Raw genomic sequence first — 23,629 nt, forward strand, 5'->3', positions numbered from 1 at the left:
CCTGGGAAGGGGGCGGGCTTGGGCGTCATAGTGGCTTGTCACTTGGGCCATCCGGGCAGCCTCACGGCGGTCACACTCGTCCGCCTTGATCTGCCATTCATCTAAGAAGGACTGGGGGTGGGCAGGCACACAAGTACGAAGGGGGCGGCCATACAACACCTGGGCAGGAGAGCGTCCGGCAGGGGTAGGGGTGTTACGGAGTTCCAGTAGGCCCCTGTCGAACTCCTCGCAGTCCAGGTTCCCCGTCGGTGCTGTCTTGAGGATGAGGTATTTTACGGACTTTACCGCTGCCTCGGCGTGGCCATTCGCCTGCGGGTAATGAGGGGAGGTGACGATGTGGTGGACGCCCCAGCGTTCGGCGAAGCTCTTGAACTCGTGGCTATTGAACGGGGGCCCACCGTCGGTTCGGAGGCGGAGAGGCACTCCGACTTCCCGGAAGAAGCAACAAAACATCCGGATGACCCTGGAAGAGGTGGTGTCCCGACCACAGGGAACTACCACGGGCCATCCAGAGAGCCTGTCGGCGACCACCAGGAAAGACTTTCCGGCCACATTAAAGAAGTCGGCGGACACGGACTCAAAGGGCCGCTTTGGGAGGTCATTGCACAGGTACGGCTCTTGTTGCTGGCTGGGTTGGAGTTGCTGGCAAGGCTCACAGGCCTCAACCGTGCTCTTAATATCGGCGTCAATACCAGGCCAGAAGACGGTCTGACGGGCTCTGCGCCTGGTGGCTTCAACGCCGCGGTGGCTGTCATGGAGGCGGGATAAGGTGCGCCGGCGGAGGGCAGCGGGAACGACGATCCTGGGGCCGTACAACACCAGCTCTCCGTCCGCATAGAGGCTATCCCTTAGCTTCCAGAAGGGGAGGGCGGAGGCGTGAATGTCGTAGCGGTTGGTGGGGAATCCAGCGGAGACGTAGTCGAGGAGTTGGACGTATGCCGGGTCTTGAGCGGCGGCGATGCGAAGCTCCTGGAGAGTCCTATCGTCTTCGATGGAGGGCGTCGTCGTCGTCTTGTCAGCAAGAGAAGTGGCTGTGTGTGTCACTAAAGACCGAACGTGAGCAGCGGCCGTGGTACAGTCGACTTCATCTTCAGGTGTGGGGCGACTAACAGGGGCTCGGGAGAGGGCGTCTGGTATGCACAGAAGCTTCCCGGCGCGCCACACAGCTGTAAAGACGTAAGGGGCGGTCTTCTCTTTGAGACGTTGGAGGCGAGGATTTTCGATGGCGTCCAACGTGTAGTGATTAAGAATGGGTATGAGCGGGCGATGGTCCGTCATGAGGGTGAAATGCCCAAGGCCGAACAGGTAAAGGCGGCACTTGGCCATAGCCCAGGCGACTGCCAGCATCTCTAGTTCAATGGTGGCGTATCTGGTCTCCGTGTCCGTCAAAAACCTGGAGCCACACTGAACTAAGCACAGTCTACCCTGGCCGTGGTCTTGAAGGAGGGCATATCCGAGGCCGTATAGACGGGAGGCGTCGGTCTGGAGGACCACTGGTAAGGACGGGTCGAAGGGTGCCAGGACTGGTGGTGACAGCAACGCCTTCTTAACATTCCTGAACGCTAGGTCGTGGTCAGGAGTCCAGAGGAAGGAGCGCTTGGGGCTCATGAGGGGGCGTAGAGGTTGGGCTGATGTGGCGATTTTAGGGGAGAAGTCGGCCAGCTGATTTACCAGGCCCATAAATGAGCGAAGGTCGGTCAGGTTCGCTGGAGTAGGGAAGTCCCTGATGGCCTTGACCTTCTCCTCATCAGCTGAGATCCCCTCTGGCGAGATGTTGTAGCCGCAGTAGTTAACTTGGGGGGCGGCGACCACAAATTTATCTTTGTTCAGGGTGATACCATGGGCACGACATCTTGTGAGCATCAGATGAACTCGGTTCAAGTGGGCCGGGAGATCATCGTCGAAGAGCAGGATGTCATCTACGACCTTCACGCAGTTGGTGACACCCTGCAGAGCCATATCCCCACGGAGGCAGTACGCATCCCCCGTTGCTGCGAAGCCCATGGGTCCGCGGCAGTGTTGGAAGCGGCCGTAGGGCGTGATGAATGTAGTGAGGTGGCGATCTTCTTCCGCCAGGTCGACTTGCCAGTACCCATGTAGTGCATCCGCCGTGGTAAAGAACTTTGCAGACGGGGTGACGCTGCGGACTGCTTGGATGGGCGTAGGCGATGGATGGGCGGGACGGGAGACCTGCGAGTTGAGATGGGTGAGGTCCACTGTGATGCGAACACCTACAGGCTTGGGTGCCAAGACCATAGGGTGGCACCACTCGGAGGGCTCCTCACCGGCGTGTCTGATGATCCCCTGCTGCACCAGAGAATCGAGCTCCGCCTTCACCTTGTCCCGTATGGCAAAGGGGATAGGCCTGGGTGTGTGGATGGCGAAAGGCGTCGCGCCAGGCTTGAGGTGGATTCTCATCGGGGGGCCTGTCATCTTCTTGAGCGGCGTCTTCTGGAGGTCGGGCTTGGAGACAAGGACGTCGCTGAACTGACGAAAAAAGAACTCCCGGGCGGCAGCAGGTGTGGTCATGGCTGAAACAGGTATCTCTGCACACCTGTTGAGGTGTGTCACAGCGAGGATGGGCTTTGGGAACTCGGATGAGACGATGGCCAAGTCCTGACAATGGCCACATGACAAGAGAGGGGTTTGGATGCCCTCATGGACGTGGACTGTGGCAAGGCAAGACTTGGGACCGAGCTGTAGTGTTGCCTTGAAGCAACCCAAAGGTGGAGACATCGGGGACCCGTCCGCTGTGAGCACGTCGTTCATGGCTGTGGGTGACAGGCTACTCCTGGGGATGTTGAGGGCGTCCAGGTGTGTTGGTCCAATCACCGTGATGTCCGCGCCCGTGTCAGGTATCATCAGGAGGTTGGAAGAGTTGGTACCGTAGGACAGACGAACATTGACGGGCTTGGGGGACCTGTCACTCGAGGTATCATCCACGCGTCGGCATCCTTTGTCGTTCTTGGGAGACGGTGGTGTGGACGTTCTGTCGGGCTGTGAAGAGACGTTTTGACCTGGAGATGGAGGCTTCTTGGTGGACCTGCAACACTTGGCGAAGTGTCCTTGCTTGTTGCAAGCGTTGCATGAGACCTTGTTGGCAGGACATCGAGGTGTGCGGGGCCAATGGCCTTGAAACCCACAGTTTCGACATGTACTATCAGCCGCAGGGCACTTTCCTGGACCATGCTGGCGCTGACAGTTTCTGCAGGATTCGGGAGAAGAAACTGGTGACTGTGACGGGGGCTGTGGAGAGGACGCCGTCTGCATCTGGCGTTGATTCCTCTTGTAGGTGGAGACGGCGTGGACTTGAGATGGCGATGAGTGTATAGCTGAGGCAGCCTCTCTTGTGGCCTCATACGACCTGCAACAGGTGACGAAGTCGGTGAGGGAAGAGGCGGCGTCGAGGGTGAGGAGTTTCTGAAGCAGGTCCTCGTCACGTACACCCATCAGCAAGATCATCTTGAGCTGGATCTCAGCACAGGTTACAGGATCGCCTGTACATAGGTCCACCTCGGTTGCTAGGTCCTTAAGTCGTGCATAGAAGTCTGAGAATGATTCCCCAGAAGCTTGTTTGCAGGATAGCAGTTCCCTACGACGCAAAGCTTCATTGCGGAGGCCACGGAAATGACTCTGCAAGGCGTTTAAAACCTCTGTCACTGACCTGGGGGAGTCAGGGGGGATGGCTAGCGTGTGCTCTAGGAGGCGTTGAACATCGAGGGAAATGCACGATCTTAATTGGATGAGTTGTTTATGAGGGGGCATTCGGTTGAGGTCAGACATAACAGCAAAGTCTTCGAAACGACGTCGCCATTGACGGTATACTTGATATGTTGCATCAGATTGAAGAGGTGGGGGACTGGGAACTGAAGACTTGCTGTGCAGGGGTGTACTCGAGACGGCAGGCGGTGGAGGAGGCACGGAGAGGTCGACGAGAGTTGAGACTGGAACGGGTGGTTGAGAAGACACTGAGGCATACCTAGGGGAGATAGGTGACGTGTGAGGAGGCGTTGTCTGAAGGATAGATGAAGAGGCTGAAGCTGGCGAGTTGGTTGTGGCAGCTGGTGAAGTCGTCCTCGTTGCCAGCAATTCCAATAGGTCCAGGAATTTGCGGTTATCAGCTTGGTGTTGTTGTTGAAGTTGAAGGCGGTAAGCTGATTCCTCTGACTGTCTTGACAATTCCTCTTGACGTCGTTTTTCCTCCTCTAATTGACGTCTTTGGGCTTCCTTCTCTTGAGAAACTTGTAGGAAGTGGATTAACTGACGTATATCCTGGCTCCCATCCTTTGAATTTGGCGCGCCCGGCGTGTGAGGCGTGAGGGGGGGTGGGAGGGTCTGTGAGGCGTCGTCTTCCTCATAATCCTCATATAAATTTCCCAGCAAATCGTCGTGGTCAGACATCTCGTGCTTGGTATTGTTGCGATGGGAAAGACAAGGAGAATAAGGTGAAGTGCTATATTTTCGCCAATGGATTTGCTTAAGTGCAGGAACTGGCTGGCAAGTAAAAGAGTACTGACTGTAATATTTGTGAAGTGAGAGGAGGCGGCTAGCGGCGGTGTATTCCTCCGCGCGCCCGGGCGAGCTGGCTCAGTGGGAGGGGACGCGGGCAGTGGCTTGCGAGCCTCCGTGGATGGGGGGTGTATGCCGGAAGTGCTGTCTTGGAAACTGGGCTGAAGGCGTGTCTGCTACCTGTAGGGCCGCAGAAACATAGCAAAGAGACATGAAAGGCACTGCACTTCACTTAGGGCACTTCACAAGGTCACAAAGCACTTTAAATCCAGAGGCACTGTGGAGTATATCTTCTGGGCGGGAAACAGACGAGGCCGGAAACAGACGGGGCCGGCTCTTGAGGCTTGTAAACTGTCGTGTTGGAGCTACTCAAACTGCGCCATGTGGTGTGGTGGATGTAATCCTAGACAAGGTTCTTGAAACTCCAGGGCACGAGCAGTAGATATATTCAATAAGTGTACAAGACTGGGCGTGATAGCCAACCGATACAGGAGCGATTACTAGGGACCCCGGACCGTAGGTAGGCCGAGGCCGATCTGAGGGAAATTAGCTAGCCAGGCAAGGGGAGTTGCTAGACATTCCTAGGACAATAAATGAGGTCTTCTAATTACTCGACTAGCGCGGTACGGACATAGTACATCGGGACATAGTAAATGAACATAGGCATTAGACATAAGCATAGACCTCAGACATGCTATAATAATATGTAGTAATACAGACATGTGAATAAATGGTACAATGAATGGTAACAAGAGTCCTGGTGTCAGGCGTGTTCACATATCTTGGTATGTACATATCTATACAGGTGGCGGGTGAAGAACTCGGTAATGTTTTGATGACTGGGCGACCTTGTGCGCACCATGCTCGCACAGCTTACACAACATGGCGGATGGCGGGAGAGATGGCGGGAGGTTTGAATCCAAAAATGGCGCGGCTCGCCAGCCGCTCTCCGCATAAAGGGGTACACGCACCGCGGAATGTGAGCATTCCTGTTTCGGCAGGGTACCGCGTAAACGTGGAATGTGGGACCGTGTAAAGCGAGGGTTGACTGTACAATATAAATCAATAATTAAAAGGTCACCCAAGAGGAGATGCGACGCCATAGTTGTTGTCAGTATTTACACCCATAATATCAGTTATCCATCTGAAACTGAAGAAAATAAGACGCTGGTTGTTGCTGTAGTAAAATAAATGTAAAAAATTATATATGGCTTAATAAATGTTGTTTATTGTACAGTAAAAGTAACCACTGATGTTAAAGAAAAAAAGTGATAGTGGAACGCCAGTGTGTATACGTGCGCCCTCGAGGAAACCGTGTCATTTATCTTATTAAGAATATGTACAAAAGATTCATTTTGTTTATTACTGAATACTGTATGCATTTGATTGAATTAATATTTATATAAATATGCGAAATGAACAATGCAATTCATTAATAATACGTAGAATATTAAAACACACAAGAGGAGAGGAGACGGCATTGTTTTCGGTAATGGTTCTACATAAGAAACTGGAGAAAATAAGATCCTAGTTGTGGCTGTAGTAAAACTAATGTAAAAAATGAATATGTATGTATTAAGTAATGGTATTTAATGTTAATAAATGGAACAATAGATGTAACTAACCATTAATGGTAAAGAAAAAACAAAATGGATTGGGAACTCCAACGTGTGTAAGTGCGTACATGTGAAAACATCGTCATTTCTCTACATAAGAATATGAAAGCACCACTTATTACTGTTCATATATATGTTTTAAATAATACCTACTAATGTAAAACAAAAATTCTACTCACCAATGGTGGTAAAGTCTAGAATATAAGGACAGCCAATGAATGTTGTGCGAGATTTTACTAAGATGACAAAGTCATCAGGTTCCACTCTGGCTGAAGCTCTAGCTCTCCATAAAGATATCAAAGCTGTTGCTGAAACTGTTGCTGAACCTGAAGTTGTTGATGAAGCTGCTTATGATGCTGAATTTGATGGTGTAGCTGAAGTTGATGGTTTAGGCCTTCGAATAATAAAGCTGTTGAAAGAACCGTGCAGAGCTGCTTTCTTTTCTCACTATACATATTTATGTAGAAGTCATTTGCATTTTTCATGTCCATGTTAATTTTAATCCTTCGTTCACTTTATGGATCCACTTCAGAAAATATGTTCATTGCTTGCTCCATATAATATCCACAGACCTCTCACCTTTTTCTTATCGTTTTAACACATAGAGTTTCTCGGCTAAGCTTTTGCACTTTCTTTTAGATTTTGAACCTGCACTGCCATCACTTGCTCTCTTGCGCATGTTGCATAGGGACACAAAAATTACGTAAGAAATCTTAGAATGTTTTGCTCGTTTTCCTGTTCAGATGCGTGAAAACAAAAAGCTCGCCAAGCTGTAACTGTTTATACTAGTGATGCTGGCATCATCACTCACAAGCCTGGCAGCCTCCATGCGCAAGGCGTGTTTTATTTAAAAATAAATTTTAGTTTTATTTATTGATTTTTTTTGTATAATACATATCAGGATTTATTTATTATTTACGTATTTGAAAATGTAAATTTATTAAAAATTTTTTATTATTGTCATAAATACGAAGAAAATAATGGCATAAATTAAATTGGGTCCTAAATTAACCAGGGTCGTAAATATGAATCGTCATTAGTAGAACCGCCATTATCAGAGGCTTTCCTGTAGAGCTTCTTTTTTTTTAATATATTATTTAACCAAACTTTTAGATCAAGTATTCAGGATTTTTTTGATGAAAAATGGTGTGTCTAACGAAATTATAATTGATTTTACTGACTCCGGTATCAACATTTCTTACTTTTTTTTCAATACTGTAAATGAATGGAATTCTCATCACTATATCATATAGAAATATTTCGTTTAAGGATATCTTATTGGAAGCGTTTCATAGTAAATTTATTAACCCTCTCAGCCTCGAACAATGCCATAGTGGCGTCAAACATAAAAGGCCAAAAAAATTATGCTCGGCCTCGCGACGCCAATGTGGGGTCCAATGGGCTATATTTTCAAATACTGTAGCTCAAAAACTATTCCGTGAAACTGACTGAACTTTGGACGCCATTTGACTGATGTCGTTTTCTTTGTGTGAGCCTTATGGTTGTATTTGGGGGCCTGGAACGGATTAATCCTATAACGAACGAATGCTATAACGAACATGGTTCTAGAACCAATTAGATTCGTTATAGCATACCCCACTGTATATGCAGCAAGCACTCCCTGTAGTCGATTTGAGAGCTGGAGAGCACTGTTACTACGTGGTGCTGCACTGTACTGTCTACTGCCTCGCGTCACTGGCCCTCCCCCTGCCCCGACTTAGAGTCTACCCAGATGCACCTCAGCCCATCTCCTAGAATAAACAAAGCATTGTTTTTTTTGTAGTATTATGCTAAAACAAACACTCTCATAAATCAACACGGCTAAAATTACGGGATGCGAAATGGTCTGTTTACTAGCGATCAGCTGATGTGAGAGGGTGGTCGCGCTGGCGCAGCACACCGCCCGCCTCTCGTCTGCCTCACTCTATCCCTACCACTCACCATGCACTTTCACCTTCCTCTCAACTTAGTTTTTCATTACTTTATGCTATCAAAAATAGATTTTCACCTACCTTTAGTTAGGCAAGTCATCCTCTGAATATGCAGATCCCAACTCGACCAGCTCATCATCCACATCACTGTCTGGTGGTGTGGCTGTGGAGGCATCTGACATGCGGGAAGCACTGGATGACGGCCGTGTCTGCCCAGACGTACAGTAGATGGGCCAGCTACCCCAGTAGCTGAAGGAATGGAAAGCATTCATTAAATTATTGAATTTCTACCACATAATTATTACATATCGTGCACCCAAAATTTAATGTCTATTTTTCCAAGCAATAAACATCAGTTTCATAACAAACTCATCTGATGAGGATAATGGACAGAAGAGTGAGGTAATGCCTCCACCACTTGCATACTGTGTTCCATATCAGGGTCATGTTGCAGTGCAAACTGGGTGGCAGAAGTGAACTCCCTCGGCTTAGGAATTGTCAGTTCCTTCCTCGCTGTTTGGGGCTTATCTGTTGCTTCCTCTTCTTCCTCGTGTTACTTCGCCATCTCCACCATCTCCAAGACTTCTTCAGAAGTGAGAGGATCCTCCATGCCAAGTCTTTGCTATCTAAACTTCCCTCTTTTGGTTTCTCTCCTCCACTTTGTTTTCTCATCTCTAGCTTCCTTGAGAATCGATCCATGGCAGTTGTTGTCGAGGGATCGATTTCTCGCTCTTTCTCTACCATAGTGGCGTCCCACAGGGTTCTGTTCTTTCACCAACTCTCTTTCTTCTTTTTATCAATGATTTATACAACTAATTCTATCCATTCTTACGCCGATGATTCTACTCTTCACTCTTCCTCACATTTTCCCCTTCCTCCTAACTCTCAAACTAGATCTGTTTCTAGAACTGATATCATTACTTCTATCAACACAGATCTGTGCAGCATCTCTGAATGGGGAGATACAAACTTGGTTAAGTTCAATAGTAACAAAACTCAATATTTACCAATTACACTTTGTAAAGTAGACGATCTCCCACCAATTACATTTCAGGACGCTATCATCCCCCAAAATTCTGAAATAAATATGTTAGGCCTCACCATTTCCTCCAAGTATATAAGGGATTCATTCGTCCTAACTTGGAGTACTGCTCTCATATCTGGGGTGGCTCTTCTTCTGTCCAACTATTAGATAGGGTGGAATCAAAGGCATTTCGTCTTATTAACTCTCCTCCTTTAGTCGACAATCTCTCTCCCCTTTCTCTTCGCCGCAATGTGGCTTCACTCTCTCTCTTTTACAGGTACTTTAATGGGCAATGTTCAGGGGATTTGGCATCCTGTGTACCGCCGGTACGGCCGTGGGTTCGTAACACATGTCTTGCCCGCGATGCTTACCATTTCTCTGTGGATATCGGTCACACGAGAATAACCCGTTATAGTACCTCCTTCTTTCCTCACACAGCCAAACTGTGGAATGCTTTGCCTTCTTCTTTGTTTCCATGCTCTTACAATCTGTCTCACTTTAAAAAGCTGGTTTTCCGGCATCTTCGTGGTGTAGATTAATACAGTATAACCTTTTTTTCTATATTTTCAATTTCTTTCCGTTCTTTTTTTCGCCCCCCAGGCTCCGTTGTGGGTCATTTGACCTGTGCCCGGGTTGGCTAATTCCCGTAAAAAAAAAAAAAAGATATCCTTCAGAACTTTCTTCATATCCTCAGCAGCCTCCGCGTCGGCAGATGCAGCTTCACCTGAAAGTGTCACATTCCGTAGCCCTGTCCTTTTGATAAATTTATACAGCCAGCCTGTACTTGCTGTGAACTTGCTGTCTTTGATGGACTTCCCTTCCTTTTCAAGTATCCGAGACTGTATTTCGTAGGCTTGGTTTTGCAGCATGAGGCCAGTGAGAGGAAGTTTTTGGCGCTGCATGTCTTCTACCAATAACTTCAGTGCATCTTCCATCTCACCATACAAAGCAGACTTCAGGTGGAGTTTACCCTTGGCAAAATCTGGTGAAGCATAAGCTGCTCTAATTTTCTTCTCGTCGAGCTTGATAGTGCTGACAGAACTCTCCGACAGTCCAAATTGGCGCCCCACACTTGAAGCACCATTTCCATTCTGCAGTGCTTCCAGCACCTTGTTTTTCTGCTCCAGTGTAATTGCTTGCATTGGTTTCTTGGTCTTTGGGGTACAGTAGTTAATGATGTAGTGGCTGGCCTCTTGGACATAGTGGCGATGGTTGATGCACGTGGTATAAGGAGATAGTGTCACACAGAATGTCCATTCACTTGAGCGTCAGCGCGAGAACTGAGGATGTGGGAGGGTGGTGGGCAGCCTTATAGCGTGTCCAGAGAGGCGTTTGGTGGGAAACATCAGGTGCGAAACTTAAAATAGTGTGTATTGCCATATGATGCACCAGATTTGACTTGCGTAAAATAGGAAAGATTCACTTTAAATTGATACGGTGTTCTTAATCGTGGATGTCGCTTTAAATCAATCATTTTAAATCAATTCACTTTAAATTGATGTTCTACTGTACTTACCACAATCTCTCTAAAAATACTTAAGGTTTCGTGTTTATTCAAGACATCTTCAGGTCATGAGACCCACTAATCCTCCACCCAAGAAAGGGTAACCAGACAATCTCTCAGGTTCATTAATATGAGACCGCTAATCCCCCATCCTACCTCCACCTGATATTGCATCAGGTCAGGTCAGGTCAGTTATACGAGACCCACTAATCCCCCACAGGTCCATGGGAGTGGAAAATAATAAGTCTTTGCTGTAACACACAGTTTCATTCATGGCCATATCCTTTGGATTTTTAAATTTTAAATATATTTATTCAACCAAACTTTTTAGAGAAACTATTCTGGATTATTATAGTAAAGAAATGAAGTTCTAACTTAATTAGAACTGCCTTTATGGACTTTGGTAGTTTAGATTCGAGGAAAACATCTCCAGCACCCAGACACGTTTTGGGGAAGTGGGCTAGTGTGCGTCTGTGCAAGATGTCTAGTTTAGACACTCGGAAACTTTTCCCAGTAACCGGAAAAGGTTCCGGGGATAAGGAATTTTTCTGGGTTTGAGAAAGTCGTCTTGTTATCCGGAAATCTCTCATCCCCGGAAGTGCTCTGCACCAATTGTTCCGGCTTACGGGGATATCATTATATCAAGCCTCGTCTCCATTATGGTATTTTAAAATAAAAATGATAACGTATATAATAAATAACTTCATCTTGATACCTTGTTTTATTTTATTTCTCATCATAATACTGTACATAAATGGATTCCCTCAGTGAATTTTTTGTTAGATTACTACCGTATGTTGTGGGAGGGAGGAGGGAGACAAGATAAATTGAGACATCACCTTTGATACAATGTTTAGTATCCTTTTATTTTGAAGTCAAAATACAAATTACTGTATACAGTTGGGTCTCACATTACGCGGTTAATGTAACCCGGAGGGTACCGCGGAAAGTGAGGAACGCGTAAAGTGAACAACATAACATATGGGATTAATTGAAATGGAGTCCAGGCCGATCCCCAAACTCCACTTTTTGACGACACACAACTATGTTGTAGTAAAAATATTATCTGAACTTTATGATGGCATGCACACACAATTAATAATTAAGAGAAATATCAATAATATTAGGTTTTTTAACACTTACATTAGTAGAAAAGATGGCTGGGCACACGGGGATGGGGGGTTGGTTCCGAGGCAGAGGGCAGATTATTGGCCCTCACCTGTATCACTGGTATCAATTGTATCACTATCCACCACAGAGGCTTGCAGGGCCTCTTTGTTAAACCCCTCAAAGTCCATATAAGTCCATATCCTCACTATAATTATCACTATCACTGACTTGGGCCGGTTGTGGTGGGTGGCGGGTAAAGAACTCGGTAATGTTTTGATGACTGGGCGACCTTGTGCGCACCATTTTCGCGCCTCTTACACAACATGGCGGATGGCGGGAGGTTTGGATCCAAAAATGGCGCGGCTTGCCAGCCGCTTTCCGCGTAATGGGGTTCACGACCGCGGAATGTGAGCATGTTAGGTTCTGGCAAGGCACCGCGTTAACGGTGAAACGCGGAATGCGGGACCGCGTAATGTGAGGATTGACTGTACAGGTAGTTCTGCTATAACGCGATAATTGTGTTCTTGTAAAATATCGTGTTATAGAAAATCGCGTAATAGAAATAACAGGGCTTATGGAGAAAATAGGGTTAGGTGCAGTTTACTCGAAATCGAAAAAATTTAGTAGTTAGCCTAACACAAAGGATAGCACAGTCTAAATAAATGTTACATTCATATCTAATAATGAAATCATACAGTAAATTTAACACTTTACCTTGAAAAAATATGAATGTAACTTGATGGGGGAGAAGGGTGATTTTGAGGTTGATAACATCAAGCTTCTCTTCAAGTGTTATATCCTTTCTTTTACGATAATCACCGGGAATTCTATCATCAGAATGCTTTTTGGAGATATTCTTCTTTACCATATTCACAGTTAATACCACAAAATTGGAGAAATAGTAAGCAAAAATCGCGTTATAGCAAACAAGCGATCGCGTTATACAAATATTGTTCCGAATTCATAAATCGCGTTAGAGCAAATTCGCGTTATCAAAACACGCGTTATAGCAGAACTCACTGTATATTATATTTTTTATGTTATTGAAGACTTTATATTATTTACGATTAATTGTATGCCATAAGAGGCTAATCACAGTGGAATATAATAATAATAAATCAATAATATTCAGGTTGAAAGCTGGCTTACATGGCAGTCAGTGGGAGGTGAAGAGTGATCAGAGAGGAGATTACCTTCTGATACAGCTTTTCTTTTAACTGTATTTTGAAGTCAAATTACAAATTGTATATTGTATTTTTTTCTATTATTTAATGTTATACTATTTATGAAGAAACATACACCATAAGAGGCTGGTCATATAAGAATATAATAATGAATAAATACAGAGTGAAAACAAAATGGCAAATGCAGCAAGGCCAGTCTCAACCCTCACCCCTCTCTCCTTTACTGAGGGAGGAAGTGAGGAAGATAATTGTCCTGTCATTTGTCTAGTCTTTTATTTTGAAGCTAAAATATGTGTAACATATAGTGTTCTATTATTTAATATTGTAGGTTAAATTATTTATGATGAAACATACACCATAATAGGCTGATCATATGAGAATATAATAATGAGTACAGTACTGTAAATAAAAACAAACAGGTAAACGTGGCAACAGCCGGTCTCACCCCCTCCCCTGACCTCCAGCATGTTTACGCATGAATGTCTCTTGTACCTACTGTATTAGCTTTCATTAGGCCTATATCAAATCTGATTAGACCACTGTACGCTCTCCCCATTAAAGACAATACAGTATATGCTTTACTTAAAACGCTAGCCATTGATTATGGGTTAAACAGAAAATATGTAATACACGCACTGATAAAGGTATTTTTAATTACCTTGTTAGATGTTGTAGATGGTAGACTCAGTAGTGGAAGTAGATGGCTCATTTATTATGTTCAGGAACAATTTGGTTTGAGGCACTTTTACAGAAAAGTGTGTTAATTGCTTGACACTTTAATTTTACTGGATTGTAATAATTTTTGATTTACAAACCAATACAGGTACTGTTCATGGTTCTTTTCACGAAGCATATTATACTTAATGTTAATTATACAAATTTAATATTACTGAATTGTACAATATCTTTCTTCACCACAATTCATCATCCTCCAAGAATTTGATGTCAGGCAATTCAGGGGTCACAACATGAACTGACGATGTTGAAGTGACAGAGGGCAGGGACACTTCACTCTCTACCTCACTCTCAGAGGTATGAGGAGTTGGAATGCATGGAGGAGGAGTAACTGAGGAGTGCCGCGCTGGAACTGCTGGCTTGAAAAGGTCGCTCATCTTTGACTACTTTTTTCTGTAGGATGGCCACCTGTAGCTCGTGCCTCAGCTGACGGAGGGTAGTTTTGTACCCCACAATTGGTGTGCCAGCCTTCTGATCAAAGAAGTGGAGCAGTTTGTCGACTACATCGATAACTGAAGCCAATGACTTCTGGGGCACTCTTTTTCCTTCTTGTCTTCCTTTTCCTGCACTGTGGGAAGGGAGACCTCTCGTGCTATCTCCTCCATCAGGTGGTGATAATCAGGGAGGTCAGCATCTTCCTGTAGCCACTCTTCCACCTCTTCATCAGGCAGCTTACCCTGGTCAGAAGCCTGTTTAAGTCAGCTGGCTCAAACCACTCAAAATTTTCAGCACACATTGGAACCTTGAGCACCTTTATCCAGACGTTTTTCAAAGTTGACCGAGGCACCTCCTTCCAAGCTTCAGCCTAGTTGAATGTGGCATCCTTTATGTTTTATGTCTTGAGGTTTTCCAGAGTCTTCTTTCCCCTGGTTTCAACATAACCACAACATTGATGGAGGTACTCATTGCAGTAGAGCCTCCTGCAGTATTCTAAGATGCTTTGGTCCATATGTTGAATTAATGACATTGTGTTGGGAGGGAGGAAGATGGCCCTGACATTACCGTCTCTACTGATGAGTACGTCATTGGCAGGGTTTGCTGGTGCGTTGTCCAACAGTAGCACGGCCTTAGAATTCTTGGCCAACATACCATAGTATTGTTGCTGGTACCTCCTCACTGCTTGACAAAACACATTCTGAAACCACTCCTGTAATATTTCTTGATTGAACCAAGTTGATTTATTGTTGTCGTAGACAACTGGCAATGAGTCCATAAAGTTTTTCAGGGGCCTTGGTTTCATGCTTTTCCCAACTACAGTAGGATTTAGGCAGTGTGACCCATCTGCATTCACGAGAATGGCGAGGCAGTCCTTCATCTGCTTGTGTCCAGGGGTGCTCTGGATGGTTATATAGGCCTGAGTGTTCCTTGGTAAGCTCAGCCAGAAGCACCCTGTATCGTCAGCATTATAGATTTGAAACTGTGGAGTTTGTTGTCGGAGATAACTCTATCATGCTTACTCACAAAGGGGTCCACAGCATCACAATCATCTTGATACCTTGTTTTATTTTATTTCTCATCAAAATAAATGGCTTCTCGTATTATGAATTTTTCTTTAGGTTACTTTGTTGTGAGAGGGAGAAGATAAAGTGAGACCACCTTTGATACAATGTATCCTTTTATTCTCAAGTTAAAATACAAATTATATATTAGTGTATATTTTTTCTGTTATTGAATATTTTATATTATTTATGATGAATCGAATGCCATAAGAGGCTGATCATAGTAGAATATAATAATAATGAATAAATAATATTCAGGTTGGAAGTTGGCTTTGACAGCAGTCAGCAGGAAGGGAAGAGTGGTCAGGGAAGAGATTACTTTCTGATTAAGCTTGTCCTTTTATTTTTTAAGTCATATTACAACTTATTATTTAATATGTTCTATTATTTATGAAGAAACATACACCATATGAGAATACAATAGTGAATAAATAAAAACAACCTTGCAAATGCGGCACAGTCAGCCCCCCCCCTTCCTTACGGAGCGAGGGATTGAGTAGTCAGGAAGATTTGGCTCCTCTTTTATTTTTAAGTCAAATTATATACTATATCATATTTTGTTTTGTTGTGTTATTTAATACTGTAGGTTATATTATTTATGATGAAACATACACCATAATAGGCTGATCATTTGTACACGTAACACCCAAAGTTGGATCAGTGGGGTAGTCAGCAAAACTTACGGGGTATATCCCTAATATACAATTGTCGGTTCTTTGAAGTATCAGTCAACTGGACCTCGGTTTACAGGGTATACCTGTATCTTTCTTACCATAATAATTTTTTTCTTATACTGTAGTTCATACTCATTCTTATGAAAGTTCAATAATAGCCTTCAGCCAACCCTCTGATATTCACTCACTTTTCATGTTACCATACATATCTTCCACTTACAATCCTTTATGATTTCCCTCCACCTTCAATCATGATTTCCATAATATTTTGTTAACATGTACAGTACTTTTGTTACAGGTCTAGTATCACCAGTCAGTGGCAGTAGTACGGAAGGTCCTTGCATATCTTCCCCTCAAGACAACTATCTGGAGATGGCCAGTCCTTCTGAGCGTGTGAATGCTGCTCTTGTCGGATCTCATCCAGAACGAGGGAGTTATCTACGTATGGACCGGGCCCAGGCCCAACTACAAGGGAACTCAGGACCAGAGAGCTCTGGATATTTGTCAATGGGGCCACTCAGTTCTCCTGGATCTCTCCTTCCAGCCTGGCCATCACACTCCTCTAGTCAGGTAGAGTATATCTGATTCTTGCCTTATTATCCATGTGATAATCCTTATGGTGCAAGCAGCCTTCTCACCCAGTCATTTTGAATCCAGATCTGGATCAGTGATTGTCTCGTGGGCCATTGAGGGTTCAAATCAGGTGTTATCAACTTTTTAAAAGTTTTAATTTGTTTCATAACCACCTAACCATCTAATCTAAAGCCTATTGTTCCCTACCATCAGCTAAACTATTTACATCATCTTGGGTCACAGATGAACTTATTGAGAAGGATAATTTTAATCTTACATGCTTTAGATTCTTGCTAATAGTACATTTAGCTGGACTCTTGCACATTTCCTCAATTATAAAATGGAATTTCATACTGAGTCATTTACTCATGGTCAAGGAAATGAAAGAGATACCCACATTTCTTTCTTCTTCCTTTGGGTGAAGTTCTAGATTGGTGAAGAAAAGGTTGCAAGTGAATGAAATTCGCAGCCGAGACTCAAACATGATTGTCCTCCGTGGTCCCTGAGACAACCACCAAATACAGTAGTACCCCGCGTTAATCAATTGAACCCACAGGGTACTGTGTTAAGTGAAAACCGCGTTAAGTGAACAACAGAACATATGGGATTAATTCCAATAGAGACTGGCCGGACCCCTAAACTCTACTTTTTCCGACACAATACCTATGTTCTAGTAAAAATAACATCTTAATTTTATGATGGTACATGCACACAATTAATACTAAAGAGAAATAGAGAAATACAGTCGCCAAGTTAATGTCCATTCAAATAATGGACTCAACGCCCTCCCCCTCTTCTCACACTACACTCACTGGCTCTTCCCTCTCTGAGAAATTTTGGAGGGAAAACCACTAAATTTTAATAAATAATACCTCAAACTAAGGTTAGGATAATATAATTGACATTGCTGGATTCCTTGTAAGACCAGGAATATTTTGAATATAAATGTCATATATTTTGCACAAAAGATAACATATTTACTCAGAGTAAACATTATATCTAAAATTTGTATGTCTAATGCAAAATCTATGATGTTTATATTCAAAATGATCATCAAATTGTAAGAATTCCAGCAATGTAAATTATATTCTGGCCGGGTAATTTGTATGAATTTTATGAGCTAAAACAAATATCTTCAGTTAATAAAAAAAAAATATTCTTCACGACACTATCTGTCAATCAAAGTACCCCACCTTGCCTCCCCCCTCTTCCAACCGCGCGGTCAGTCCCAACCCTCCCCCCCACCCCCACCAATCCTCCCTTCAAGAGATGTTGGGTGAAAAAACTAAATTTTAACATTTAGTATTAAATAATACCTCAGATTAAAGTTAGGATAATATAATTGACATTGCTGGATTCCTTGTAAGACCAGGAATATTTTGAATATAAATGTCATATTTTGCACAAAAGATAACATATTTACTAAGAGTAAACATTATATCTAAAATTTGTATGTCTAATGCAAAATCTATGATGTTTATATTCAAAATGATCATCAAATTGTAAGAATTCCAGCAATGTAAATTATATTCTGACCGGGTAATTTGTATGAATTTTATGAGCTAAAACAAACATCTTCAGTTAATAAAAAAAAAAATATTCTTCACTCTGTAAACGATGGTCGGTCGGTCCCTCCCTACCAGATGTGTGGGAAAACCAGAATATTTACCTTTTTAGTAATAAATAATACCTCAAACTAAAGTTAGGATAATTTAATTGACATTGCTGGATTCCTTTTAAGACCAGGAATATTTTGAATACAAATGTCATATATTTTGCACAAAAAATAACATATTTACTCAGAGTAAACATTATATCTAAAATTTGTATGTCTAATGCAAAATCTATGATGTTTATATTCAAAATGATCATCATATTGTAAGAATTCCAGCAATGTAAATTATATTCTGGCCGGGTAATTTGTATGAATTTTATGAGCTAAAACAGGCAGGCAGGCAGGCAGGCAGGCAGGCAGGCAGGCAGGCAGGCAGGCAGGCAGGCAGGGTGGCGGGTGGGGGGGTGGGGCGAATCTAAAAATAGCGTCTGGAGCCAGACACTCTGCACGTGTATACGCGTATACTGGAAAAAACCCGTGTTAAGTGAAAGTTTGGCTCTGGCGAGGCACCGCGTATACGTGAAATCGCGCTAAGCGAAACCGCGTTAAGCGGGGTATTACTGTATATGTAGATTTCACTGGGTAGGAAGGCTGCATTACCTTTATAGTTAAAACAGTACTATACTGTATTTTCATTTAGGATAATTTTCCATACTGTGAAGCCAGACAGTAACAATCTCTGCTTGTGTGATGTTTGTCTCACAGCTCTCATTCGTGCCCTCAGTCGTGACACATGATTTTTTACTTCTCTTTTACATTTATAGTAGAATATCTCTATACAGCGGTCCACGACTTAGGAAAGTCTGACTTACGAACGGAGTTAAAATTTTAATTTACAGTAAAGCCTCGAATAACAATGGTAATGTGTTCTCCAATATTGCAGTGTTTGGTGAATCGTCGTATCGTGAATCATTAATTACTATTAAAATAAAGCAATAACAATGAGATGCGTTCCCTTGTGTGACCTTTTTATATATGTTGTGTGGCTTTTTACCCTCTTTTCCCCCAAAATAGGAAAATTACTGAAAAATAAAAACTATCTTCTTTAAATATTGGTTATTGATGCACCAAAAACAATATAAATAAATAATAATATGTAGTCACACAAGAGAAGATGGGACACCAATGTTGTTGTCAATGTTTACAACTGGGACGATGGTTCTCCATCTGAAACTGAAGAAAATAAGACTTTTTTTGTAGCTGTAATAAAGGTAATGTAAAAAAAGTATGTATCTTTTAATTAATGTTTTTTGATGTATGTACAATAGAAGTCACCACTGATGGTAAAGAAAAAAAGTGAAACCGTGGATGGCCAATGTATATACGTGCACACTCATGGAAAAAAGCGTCATTTCATTTCTCTTATGTACAAAATATTCATTATTGTTTATTACTGAGTGCTTATTTGATTGAATTAATGTTTATGTGTGCAAAATGAACAATGCAACTCATTAATAATACGTAAAATATTAAAACATACAAGAGGAGACGAGATGTCATTGTTTACGTTAGCGTTTACGCCCCTGACGATGGTCTACATGATAATTAAACTGAAGAAAATAAGACCCTGGTTATAGCTGTAGTAAAATTAATGTAAAAAAAAAAGATTATATGTTTAATTAATGTTATTCAATGTAAATAAGTGTTACAATAGAAGTAGCTAACTACTATTACTAAAGAAAAAAAGTGAGACGGATTGCACAATGCCAACGTATGTAAGTGCGCACACATGAAAACATAGCATCATGTCTCTACATAAGAATATGGAAGCAACACTTGTTACTTTTCATATGTTTTAATTAATGCTTATGATTGTAAAAAAAAAATTCTACTCAACAATGCTGGTAAAGTTGAAAACATAAGGACAGTCAATGTTGTGTGAGTTTTTACTCAGATGACGAAGTTCCCAAGTCATCAAGTTCTCCATTTGAAGCCGTAGGTTCAGCTCTGGCTGAAGCTGGAGCTTTCCATAATGATGCCTTAGCTGTTGCTGAACCTGTTCTGAGCTTTAGTTTTTGCTGAAGCTCCTGCTGATAATGAATTTGATGCTGTAGCTGAAGTTGATAGTGTGGCTATACCTGAAGTTGTTGGTGTAGCTGAAGTTGATGGTTTAGGCCTTCAAATAATAAAACTGTGTAAAGAACCTTGCACAGCTGCTCTCTTATTCCTGTTGTACATCTTTATGTAGAGGTCATATGCGTTTTTCTCATCCCTGTTAATGGATCCACTTCAGAAAATATGTTCATTGCTTGCTCTATGTGAGCAAATGCTTCTTCCAAATGCTTAGTCATGAATTTGTTAGAAGGTGAGGTAGGGTTATCTGTTGGTGTGTTTGTGGTTCGGCCGCGCTCTTGTTCAAGTTGCATAGCTCTTCATTAGTTAGGGCTTCTCCATGACTCTTTAACAGCCCCCCTGAACATTCTCTTCATCAACTTCTTCAAATCCTATAATGTGCTTAGCAAGCTCAAAAATATTTCTTTGAATGTTTGGCATGGTTTCCTCAAAACCTTTGAGGGTTTTTACAAATTCTTGCCATAATTTCCTCTACACACCATTCATGTTCTCTTCTGTTACTTCCTTCCATGACTTTCCGATATTTTCAACAGCTTTTAGAATATGATATCCACGCCTAAATCCTTTTATAGATGGCTTTCCAGCACCATCTGTTTCTTCAATCAGTTGAGACCTGGCATGGCGTTAATATTAGGCCTTAATTTTGTTTTTGTTTTTTCCCGATGATTAGCCCACCCAGGTACAGGTCACTGACCCACATTGGGGCCTGGGGGGCAAAAATTTTATAAAAATAATACTAAAGATAAGTAAAATTTATGATAAAAAATACAAAAATAGAAATAATAAAATAATAATGATAACAATAATAACACTGCAATAATAATAATACCCTGTAATAATAATAATGATAATAATAATAAAGAAACATAAACAAAAGAACATAAGAATATAAGAATGGAGGAAGCTGCAGCGGGCCTATTAGCCCCAACTGGGCAGTCCCATTTACGTCAAACCTCTATTGCTCATATATCCATCCAACCTCTGTTTGAAGCTATCCATCGTATTCGAGTTAATGATGATATTTGGTAACTTGTTCTAGTCGTCCACTACTCTATTTTTAAACCAGTGTTTACCTATTTCGCGCCTAAATCTAAATTTGTCTAATTTAAAACCATTGTTACGAGATCGCTCCTGGTTAGATAGTTTGAGTCCCTTTGTTATGTCCCCTTTGTTTAGCCTTGACTTCCATTTATACACCTCTATCATATTGCCCCTCACTCTACATCTCTTGAGGGGGTGCAAATTAAGATGCTTTAACTTGTCTCTGTACTTGAGGTTCCTAATGCCCGGGATTAGTCTTGTCGTTCTCCTCTGAATTCTTTATAGGGATTCTATATCCATTCTGTAATATGGTGACCAGAATTGAACTGTGTAATCCAGGTGAGGTCTCACAAGCCCAAGATATAGTTTCAGGATGACCTCGCTAGTCTTGTAACTAACACTCCTTTGTATGAACCCAAGTACAGTATTACCCCACTTTACGCGGTTTCACTTAACGCGATTTCTCATATACGCGGTGCCTCGCCAGAACCGAACTTTCACTTAACCCGGTTCATCTACTCATATACGCGGTGAAGTATAATTTTTTTTTTTTTATTTAGCTCATAAAATTCATACAAATTACCCGGCCAGAATATAATTTACATTGCTGGAATTCTTACAATATGATGATCATTTTGAATATAAACATCGTAGATTTTGCATTAGACATACAAATTTTAGATATAATGTTTACTCTGAGTAAATATGTTATCTTTTGCGCAAAATATATGACATTTATATTCAAAATATTCCTGGTCTTACAAGGAATCCAGCAATGTCAATTATATTATCCTAACTTTAGTTTGAGGTATTATTTATTACTAAAAAGGTAAATATTCTGGTTTTCCCACACATCTGGTAGGGAGGGTTGGTAAGGGGGGGAGGGAGGGAGGGACCGACCGACCGACCATTTGGCGCGGTGTGAAGAATATTTTTTTTTTTTATTATATGAAGATATTTGTTTTAGCTCATAAAATTCATACAAATTACCCGGCCAGAATATAATTTACATTTCTGGAATTTCTGGAATTCTTACAATTTGATGATCATTTTGAATATAAACATCTTCGATTTTGCATTAGATATACAAATTTTAGATATAATGTTTATTCTGAGTAAATATGTTATCTTTTGTGAAAAATATATGACATTTATATTCAAAATATTCCTGGTCTTACAAGGAATCCAGCAATGTCAATTATATTATCCTAACTTTAGTTTGAGGTATCATTTATTAAAATCTAGTGGTTTTCCCCCCAAAATTTCTCAGAGAGGGAAGAGCCAGCAGTGTAGTGTGAGAAGATGGGGGGGGAGTTGAGTCCATTATTTGAATGGACATTAACTTGGTGACTGTATTTCTCTATTTCTCTTAAGTATTAATTGTGTGCATGTACCATCATAAAATTAAGATGTTATTTTTACTAGAACATAGGTATTGTGTTGGAAAAAGTAGAGTTTGGGGGTCGGGCCAGTCTCTATTGGAATTAATCCCATATGTTCTGTTGTTCCATTTACGCGGATTTCACTTAACGCGGTACAATGTGGGTTCAATTGACCGCGTAAATCGGGGTACTACTGTACTTTATTAGCCTTGTTTCGAGCAAATACACATTGTTTACTTGGCTTAAGATTCCTACTTATCATTACTCCTAAATCTTTCTCACATTTGGATTTCTCTATAACATCGTTGTTCAACTGATATCTGGTTTTTCTGTTTACATCTCCTAGACTAAGTACTTTACATTTGTCCACATTGAATTTCATCTGCCATTTTTCAGACCATTCAAAAAATTTTGCTGAGTCCTCGTCAGATTTGATTACACGCCCTATTTTAGTGTCATCAGCAAATTTACTTATGTTGCTGTCTACGCCGATATCTATGTCGTTTATGTATATAATAAATAATAATGGTCCGAGTACTGAGCCTTGGGGATCTTCCCTAGTGACATTGCTCCAATGGGATTTAGTGCCGTTAATGCTCACTCGCTGTTTCCTGTCCTATAACCACGCTCTAATCCATTTTAGAATATCTCCTTTAATACCATGAGCCTCCACTCTTCTTATTAGTCTTTCGTGGGGGACAGATGAAAAGAATGTTAATAGATTACTTAGACATGAACGCCGGCTGGTGAAGCCATGTTGGGAATCACTGATCAACTTGTGCTTCTCTAGGTGATTTCGAATTGAGTTTGAAATGATTGCTTCCAGTAATTTGCCTACAATTGATGTTAGGCTGATTGGTCGGTAGTTAAAGGATAGTGATCTATCTCCCTTCATGAAAATCGGTATTACATTCGCTATCCTCCAGAATTCTGGTACTACACCTGTTTTTAAGGACATGTTAAACAACTTTGCTAAGAGTATACTAAGCTCTTCCTTACATTCCTTTAATACTTTGGCAAATATTTCATTGGGACCTGGTGACTTATTAGGCTTTAGTTTATCTATTTGCTTACTAACATCATTACTAGTCACTACTATCTCACTTAATTTATTTTCTTCACTATCTCTGTATAGAGTGCCTCGATAATCATGTTTAAA

General features: G+C 42.1%; 1 protein-coding gene across 5 annotated transcripts in view; it reads left to right on the forward strand.

Moving 5' to 3' along the window:
- The window catches only part of LOC121862948 (DNA-directed RNA polymerase II subunit RPB1-like), an 85,214-nt gene that overhangs the window by 32,543 nt on the left and 29,042 nt on the right, over nt 1-23,629 (forward strand). For all 5 annotated transcript variants that reach the window (XM_042361403.1, XM_042361404.1, XM_042361401.1 and 2 more), the window contains one exon: nt 16,085-16,356. In XM_042361403.1, the coding sequence (XP_042217337.1) occupies nt 16,085-16,356 (272 nt within the window). The remainder of the gene's footprint in view (nt 1-16,084; nt 16,357-23,629) is intronic.

The sequence above is a fragment of the Homarus americanus genome, unplaced genomic scaffold (assembly GCF_018991925.1).
Source record: "Homarus americanus isolate GMGI-L3 unplaced genomic scaffold, GMGI_Hamer_2.0 scaffold24922, whole genome shotgun sequence".
Lineage (NCBI taxonomy): Eukaryota > Metazoa > Arthropoda > Malacostraca > Decapoda > Nephropidae > Homarus > Homarus americanus.